This window comes from Notothenia coriiceps, unplaced genomic scaffold (assembly GCF_000735185.1).
Source record: "Notothenia coriiceps isolate Sejong01 unplaced genomic scaffold, NC01 NC01_scaffold00017074, whole genome shotgun sequence".
NCBI classification, from domain to species: domain Eukaryota; kingdom Metazoa; phylum Chordata; class Actinopteri; order Perciformes; family Nototheniidae; genus Notothenia; species Notothenia coriiceps.
Genome location: NW_011349775.1, coordinates 90,541 through 99,484, shown reverse-complemented (window position 1 = coordinate 99,484; position 8,944 = coordinate 90,541). Strand labels below are relative to the sequence as shown.

Below are 8,944 nucleotides of genomic sequence, written 5' to 3'. Positions count from 1 at the left end.
TTGTGATTGTGTGGCATTGAGGTGTGGGTGTGTGTATTAGCTTAATAACTTACTGCCTGTTCAGCAAACCCCATGACTTCAGTATACAACCTCATACAACAGGATCAACAAATATGACACGTTGTGGAAGGTGAGCCCTCCCTTTAAACAAGCACGATGATTTTCCTGCACGGTGCCAAGGTCGCTCCATGTAAGGCACACATGCTTAACCTGCAGAGTGTTCATCTTTTTCTCCCATTATTTTAAACAGGATTATCTACTGGCTCTCTTCCTTTTGTAATAAAAAAGAAAAGGAATGTAAACTATAGTATTACGCTTGATATATCCTGTAAAAACACAGAAAAACTAAAACAAGTATAAAGCAAACTTTCAAAAATGGCTTTTATTTTATACAAATGTAAATATTAAACATTATTATTAACAGTCATGAGACAAGGAAAACAGGGTTATTCTTTAACCACAAGGGGGCAGCGACATAATTGGATTATTTTCTTACACAGAAAATCCCAACAACAGTCCATCTCCTGATACTGCTTATCTTTAGATGTGTATTACCATCTTTTGTCTTTCTGTCACCATGTCTTGCCTCTTTCTTTTCCTCAGGGGCTCACAGGAAGTCATAAAGGTATTTGATAATCTCAAAGTTCACAGTCCTGGAAGATAAAACAGACAAAGCATATCCTCTGTGAAAAAACTCGTAATTTGTTTTCATTTTCAGTCAAATGTGTATTAGCAGACATGCACACACACCTGGAGATGCCACAGATGAAGTCCATAGAAACGGCACATTTGTATTTTGGGGCATCGATCTGGTCGCCATGACTGACCTGCGTCAACAGCTGCAGGGTCACCAGAGAGGAGATCTGACGGAGAATCGAGGGAAACATGAAATGCCTCTCCGTTCCACTTCTTTAAACAGCTTTGCCTCACTTTGAAGCACTAAATGACAGCCAGTAGCACAGATATGGGTTGAGCCTAATTTCCTCAAACCATTTCATGCTCGGGCCATAAATAGATCAGCATTTGGCCTCAGATACGAAACTCATGACCATATGGGTAGACAACTCTCATCTGAGACACTGTGGCCATTAAGTTTGATTTAACATAACATAGTGTGTCATTTGCTCCCAGAAATGGGAAAAATTACAATTTAAAATCCTGTTAAAATGACTGTATGTTCTCATTTAATTTGCTTAACTGACAAATGGGGAAATAAGCACGACGTTATTTTTTAAATATTCTGTAGAAGCTACTTCACAGACCCAGGAGTATTCCTAAAGTTGACTTTCAAAGTCACAATCATAGAGAAAGATTGAAGGCACTGTAGGGCCAAATAAAATAAAAAATCATCCCAATACAGAGCTCAGGTTAACAGATTAGGACATGAGGACATCAAAATGTCCATCCAGAAGTTGGTATTTCAGGCTGTAGAGAAATGGCAAACCAACACACTCTCAGACATTTCCATCCCTACAGCCATACTTTACCACTAGCACGGCTAAAAAGCTATGAGTCACTTCTGAGATGCCGAAGAGAATCAATTGAAATTATGCAGAAACATAAAACAAATGGAATAAGATGTGATAGAACGTGCCAAAAAAAAAACGATCACTATTCATTTACGGTAATCTTTTTTTGCGTCTGAAAGTATCTCGACCCTGACCTGGGAGAAGATGCTGGCAGTGGGGGCCACTCTGCTGTCCACCACGCTGTAGAAAATGGCGAGTAGGCGATCCAGAGGAAACGGCTTCGGCCCTAGAAGGTGGTTACTAGTCTAGAAAACAGAGACGGAACATATTAAGATTATATAACAGTTTAGCTTAAATGTGCAGTGTTATGTTAAGATGATCACCTTTTCATTTTTCTTCAAGAAGTTTGTTTTCTTTATTTTACCGTGGTGCTGTCGGGGATAACAGAGCAACATTAAACTCACACAATAACACTTAAAGGGCTTTACAATCTGTACAAGATACCAATATTTATCATATGAAACTGCTGTACCTTTACAAAGAAGCGTTTGTCTGTGCGGGCAGGGTTGAAGGATGCCAGGTAGGCAGCAATCAAAAGGAACTTGGAGTAATAAGGCAGCTCAACATGAGTGTGAGCGGACAAACCTGAAGGGAAATAAAGGAATGAGTCAGGTGTACTGTGCAGTGTGTAAAAAGACTTTCCTACAATACATCATGATGCTCAGCAACCCTACATTTAGTCATACAGTACATTGATTCATACAGTGGGATTCATTTTTATGCCGTTCCCAATTTGAGCATTAATGCAGAATGTCAATGCTTTAGCAGTTTAACATCTGCTCTGCAAGCGTATTACGTCATTAGATTCAACAGCGCTAAGTGTGTGTCGGTACCTCTCACTGCTCCATTCTCCTTCTCCTCCATTTGCTGCATCTGCTCCCACTGCAGGCTGAACAGAGAACAGAGAACAGGGAATTATGAACACAAACCACAGCAGCAGTAAATACGCTGATTCAGGTTGTTCACCAGGAGGCAGCAAACAAGCAGCAGAACTAGAACGAGCCGATAGATCAGAAAGTGACATGGTTCATTAGCAGATCGATGTAAAGGCGACAGACCTGGACACTTCCCGCAGGTAAACAGTCTGCATGGCTTTTTTCAGATGAGGCTCGATGTTTCTCCACAGCTTGTGAGTGTCCGTCTCTTTCACTGAACACAGACACAGAGGAGCATTGATGAAAAAGCCACATTAAGAGCAGTTTAAATGGCTTATAAGAGAATAGATGTTATCAGGAAGAATAGGAACATTTAATTGCGTAACGGTTAAGGAGGGGTGACGTTTGTTGTGATAAATACAAATATCACCTTACTCTGCAGTCTCCAATGAACTATGAAGCTTTTTTGCCTTATTTAACTCAATGTTTCGGATCAAAGAAAGACATAGGTGTCAAAGATACAGATTGTTTTGTCACAACAGAAAGAAAAAAGCTATAAAAACTGTGATTGTTCAACTTAATTCATAATTCTATTACATTTAGATGTTATGGTTTACCTATATTTTGCTGAAGTGCACTCCTAAAATATGTAACTGCAGTGAAGATAGCAAATTGGGGACTGTAACAGAAAAGTATTTGACTCACTTACTATAATATCATTGTGTGATTCTTACGTGCTAAAGCTAATCTCTATGTTAGCCAGAATGCCCTTACATTATCGCCAAGCTTGACCTCCCCCCCCCCTCTCTCCTCCATCTGTAGTCAAATATGCAACTCGAAGACAGCTGAATGGGTTCATCTCCATCCACATTTGATGAATACAATTGCCACCACAGGGACATAGTGATTAGTCCGCATATGTTAGTATATGTATGGTGGATGTGAAAATGAGAAAAAGTTTGCCAGCATATTCACATCAACAACTTTATATGGTGACAATATTTGACTGTTGTGTTTACAGCTTGTTCCACTTCAATCTAATTAGCGGGGGGGAAATCAATGAATGCAGTTTTAAAAGAGAGAAATTCTGAAAAGTTCAAATAGCTTAAACTCATTTCAACAAGATTAAAAAGATCTCTCTTCAAATGAGCACAAATAAAAGGGTAAAATAGAGATGTGTTTATTATTGATCAGCTGTCAGATGAAAGAATACACCTCTTTATGTTTTACCTTTTCCTTCTGCTAACGGTTCGCAGAACTTTGAGAAGTTGAGAGCAGCCTGGTTGACAAGAGGAGAAAGAGAATCAATGATCCCAGACTGAAAGAAAATCAAAACTATGAAAAATGTTCTCTAATTGATGAGTGTGTGTGTGTGTGTGTGTGTGTGAGTGTGTGTGTGTGTGTGTGTGTGTGTGTGTGTGTGTGTGTGTGTGTGTGTGTGTGTGTGTGTGTGTGTGTGTGTGTGTGTGTGTGTGTGTGTCTGACCAGGTGTCGCAGCTCTCTGAGGTCTCGACACACCGAGTAAAAGACTCCCAGCAGGATGTTGATGTAAGCCGAGTAAAACTCATCCGAATATGAAGGATTTCTGTCCTGGGCCAAAATGTGCTGCAGCTCACCTTCAAATGCATAGAAGTAGACACACTGTCAGTAGAACTACTCACACAAAACCATATTTAAAAAAGCAATGTTTCCTCTAACACCAAGTACAATTCCTGTCGTGCTAAATATTTTAAAAATACATGCATATTCCTCTTCAGTCTCTGCCTTATGTGTAAGAGCAAAGTCACAGGTACACATTTCACGCAGAATCCGCCAAGTGTGACTCACAATTATGCAGTGTGAGGGGAGTTTATTCATGACACTGAATGCTGATGTATCGTGTGCGTGTGTGTGTGAAGGATGTTACCTTTACTGTAGTCGGGGAAATGGAGCAGAAGGGGCTCGAAACAGCCGGTGTTTGGTCTGAACCTGTCCCAGACGATTTCACTGAGCAGGATGACGGTAACGTTGTCCTCCACCTGAAGAGGTCCCATAAGAGATGTGTGATATAACATTGGTGTGTACTACAAGGGGATTCAGTGAGTGTGTCTCCATGGCTACAGACATTGCTACCTCATTCAATTTATGTTTTATATATAGAGATCTAATGTTGAGTGTATTTCAGCGTATTGTTTAGTTGAAGTCTTTTGACATTTGAATAGCTCTACTCATTTGTTTTACCGTGACAATATGATTTTGTGCCATGAGGAACAATGATGGACAGTTTGAAATGGGCAGCTAAAGGATCTCTATAAACAACCCACCAGATAAAAACTGCTGTTGCAGGAATAAAACACAAATAGTCTTTGTCCTCTATATGTCCTCAATTTAAATGCTGTGTGGAATTTTCATCTTTCTTCCCGGAACAACATTATTAAAGCGCTCCACGCACTCAGCTCCAGATCATTTATAACAAAGGAAGCTCCTCCAGTCCCCATTCATCATCTGCAACAACATTAGAGCTGCTGGCTTGATAGATGACACAAAGAGCGTGCTGCACTTTCTCACCAGTTCTTGAAGACGCAGGAGAGCAGGGAGGAGATTGGCATCAGAGTCTCTCAGAAGCTCTGCTTTTTCCATTACCTGAAAAATATATACCAGAAAAAGTGTGATTATGTGAAAGGTCATGTACTCAGGAGTCTTCCTTTTTTAGTTTGTTTCCTCATGGTTGAATCCACTTATTGTAGGTTGCTTTGGATAAAAGCATAAGCAAAATGTAATATAGAGGTTGTAAAAGGCTGTTTTATATGCTGTGACCTTACTTTAACATATAGTAAGCCAACATTCTAGACTAAACCTCCCGTGCTGGCTGGAAATCCGACAATTTTTCTCCAGGCATTATGCATCTGGAGCTTTGTTTAGCGTCTATTTGCATTTGTTATCACTACTAATCATGTTGCCATACATTTGAGTGACACATCCCAAGAATAATACATTCTATATGCCATGGATTACAGTATTTTGGTGTGCCAAGTGAGGAGCAATGTTCTGGTTGGGGAGTAAAGTGCACTCACAATGTATCGCGTCTGCTTGGCAGGAGACTGCGAGCTCTGCTGTCTGTAGATGCGTACAAAGTCAGACAGGGAGGGACTGCGGGGGAGCAGCGAGGCAGCATGGCAGCCAAAGAAGGACAGCAGCACTTGTTCAAACAGCAAGGCAACAGAAACACACTCAACACAGCTCACTGTGGCGTGGGGCAGCTGCAAAGAGGAGGAGGAAAAGACAATCAGTTTTCTATGTGCAGTTAAATACACATCTTCACCTTGTGTTGACTCTCCTTTGCTTTTGTTGCACACTGAACAATTAATGAAACTCAAACACTCTAATTGTTAGAGCTCTCCACTGCTGTGATTCAGCGTTACATACTGTTAGCAACAGACAGTCAGAAAAGAAAACAATTCAATTGAATATCAGATAAATTGTTAAAACAATTATTCAGGCAAAATGTGAAAATGTGCAACTTCCAAATACTAAAATGAACAGAATTGCTGCTTTTTTTTACTTAAATGAAAAAACAAACAGAACATTTAAAGTTTGTGTTAAACATTACCTCCAGTTCCTTCAGCAAAACATTCAGCACATGACTCTTCCCTGAAGATTGATGACCATAGATGAAGATTGAGGGATAGCTGTACTGGTGTGGCTGTGAAATATGACATGTCAATGATTCATGACAATCCAACAAACACTTTAATCTAATACAAATAACATAGATATTCCTTTATCAACCAAAACGCCAATCCAAAATGGACAAACATGACTTTAAAGTTACATGCAACAGTTACTCTTTTTTTTTTGCTGTTAATTTGAAATACATCAAATTACATTACATTACATGTCACTTGTTAGACGCTTTTATCCAAAGCGACTTACATACATTCAACACTGTGGGCAATCCCCACAGGAACAATTTGGGGTGAAGTGTCTTGTCCAAGCACACAGTGGAATGTTTGAGTGCAGCGGGATTGTAACCAGTGCCCCCGTGATCCGAAGATCAGCGCACTATCCACTGAGCCACAACCTCCCACTTACNGTGGTGGGCCCGCGGGACGGAGAAGCGGAGGTGTTGCCCACGTCGCCTTTTCGGGCTGTGCCCGGCCGGGCTCCGTGGCAAGCCCGGCCACCAGACGCTCGCCGACGAGTCCTCCTTCTGGGCCTGGCTCCAGAAGGGGACCCCGGGCTTCCTCCGGGCCGGGTATCCTCACTTCGTGTGTCGTCTTTCATGAGGTCTTTTGAACCAATCTTAGTCTGACCCCTTGCCTGAGACCAATTTGCCATGGGAGACCCTACCAGGAACACAAGGTTCCAGACAACACAGCCCCCAGGTTCATCAGGGCACACTTTTTGCTATATATGAAAGCAAAGGGTTGACATGAGATGATGGGCACTGGTATATGAAAGTGTTTTCTTTTGCCACAAGCCTGTCAAACAGCAGGGATATAACACAAGTCAAAGAGGCATACCACTAAGAATCCACATGACATTAGCACACAGCGTCGGCACATCATTGTAAGCAGTGACATCTGTCAATAGAAATCAGTATATGCCATTAATAAGTATGTGACAGTAGACATGAGCGGGACCAGAAACATAGTGACATACAACTCAGAACTGAAGCTTTCAACCACTTATCACTCTTAACATCACTTAATATCTGCTAAATGTAAAAGTAGCTTTCTTAAGGTTATATCCTCCTTATGTCTTTCAAAAGAGAGTTCAGAGCTGTTTTTCAGAGTTAAAAAATGCCCCATGTGGTGCAACCTTCACAGAGGCGTGGTCTTCTATAAATCAAGGAGCATCTGAGCATCATTCACCCTCAGACAGCCATGTCAAAACAGAATCTGATACATGATGGAAACCTTGGACTGGGCGTCAGTCTCCTCAACACCAGCAGACAGCAGCATCATTAACTCAAACACTCGCACACGCTGAAATGAGCATCACTCAAAGACACATGCAGGGACACACATGGGCTTATTGGAGGCAGATAGTTTCAAATGGGTCACCCCGTCCTTGTCCTGCTGCCTAAAGACACATGCAGGGACACACATGGGCTTATTGGAGGCAGATAGTTTCAAATGGGTCACCCCGTCCTTGTCCTTCTGCCTAACTCGGGGGAGGAAGATAAATCAACCGGCTGTCTTCTCCATCCATGTCCAGTGATCAAGAAGATACTCCCCTCCCCGAAGGGAAATCTATAAAGTCTACCCCTCCTCTGGGAGACATGTGAAAGCAAGCAGCAGAGGAGGAGACTTATTGACAGTAAGCGAACGATGGAGAGGAAACAGCTACAAAGTCTAATGGATCAAACGGACGTGTGAAAAGCTGCTGCCTGCTGGTCATTCGTTTGTTTGCAAAAAATGAAGGCTTACGTGCCATTGACCTGTAGTAGTGTCATGGCCCTTTTCGCTAAGTCAATAAAACACAAGGAAAAAGTTAAAAAAAGGCACCATCTTCTAATGTTGGCTACCAAGTGTGAGTAGAAAAGTGAACTCAAGAGTGAAGATTTCCACTAGGTGAGTGTCCCTTTCCTCTTGGAAAAAAAAGTGAATCATACTCAATTGTATCTCCAGAGTCCCTAACAGTAAAATGCTTGAGGATATAACGAAAACAGAGATTTATTTATCTTGGATCATGCCTAACTGTAGTGAATTATAACACCATGTATAGGATTATTCTGCAGATAAGACCAAACTTTTCAATGGATTTTTTAACATGAAAAGGCCAAAATGTGTCCTGCAACAGAATCAGTAATGCCTGCTTTTAGCCCATTTCCTCTTGAAAATATGAATCAACCAGGAAGTTATGCAAAGTACTTTTTCACTGCCAAAATAGAAAAAGCCGAAACCAGCCCACGTACATGCTGGTGAATTAAATGGTTAGATCATTATTAGCAAGCAAGTAGTAAAATGATCTAACATGGCAAAAATATTCTTACAAACATGAAGTCTTGTTAATACACAACATATTGCTTTTGTTTTTACACACATACGGCACTCTGTCATCGCCCTTGGGTTGAGAATACATGTGAAGTTATTTCTCTCTGTGCGCTCAGGTCCTAATTAAGAGCAATTCAACTTCTCGTAATTATGGAGCGGGGGACTGAGGATGTATACCAACAGATTGAGGAGGAGGGTCTGAAGAATCTTGTTCGTTGGATGTTTTTTCTGTAGATTCATTTGCATGATTGAGAATCAAGTTTAAATAAGGGCATTTACTTTGTTGGATGAAAACATCACTACATTTCTGATAAACTGTACCATAACAGAGACATACCCATTCATGTCCGAGAGTAATGATTTATTCACAAACCAGTGTTGTGGTTGCAGGTATAATTCATATCAAAGTGACTCGCTGCAGAGACAATGTCCAACATCAATGGAAGCAGCATTCCTTCTGCATTCCTCTCGGACAGAACAGGCCAGAGGGATCAAGAAGCAACAAAGTCGCTCGCTAGTCGATTTCATACTGTTGGTTTGGGGGTCTTGTTATTTGCATTCG

At 41.1% G+C, this 8,944-nt stretch overlaps 1 protein-coding gene across 1 annotated transcript; it reads right to left on the bottom strand.

The window, feature by feature from the left end:
* Nucleotides 1–367: 367 nt before the first annotated feature.
* On the bottom strand, nucleotides 368–8,727 carry orc5 (origin recognition complex, subunit 5). The gene is made up of 15 exons (XM_010776590.1): nucleotides 8,704–8,727; nucleotides 7,303–7,371; nucleotides 5,994–6,086; nucleotides 5,458–5,643; nucleotides 4,952–5,026; nucleotides 4,311–4,422; nucleotides 3,890–4,020; nucleotides 3,635–3,683; nucleotides 2,588–2,678; nucleotides 2,363–2,418; nucleotides 2,002–2,114; nucleotides 1,853–1,900; nucleotides 1,664–1,774; nucleotides 751–863; nucleotides 368–653 (listed from the first exon to the last, which is right to left on the bottom strand). Exons 1-15 carry the CDS (start codon nucleotides 8,725–8,727, stop codon nucleotides 608–610), a joined length of 1,317 nt encoding a protein of 438 aa, XP_010774892.1. The 3' UTR covers nucleotides 368–607.
* Nucleotides 8,728–8,944: the final 217 nt, after the last annotated feature.

Coding starts and splice junctions, on each gene's coding strand:
- orc5 (XM_010776590.1), bottom strand. CDS start 8,727: ATGAATGGGTATGTCTCTGTTATG. Junction 7,372..8,703: donor ATGGGTATGTCTCTGTTATG/GTACAGTTTATC, acceptor TGCTCATTTCAG/CGTGTGCGAGTGTTTGAGTT. Junction 5,027..5,457: donor CCAAGCAGACGCGATACATT/GTGAGTGCACTT, acceptor TATATTTTTCAG/GTAATGGAAAAAGCAGAGCT.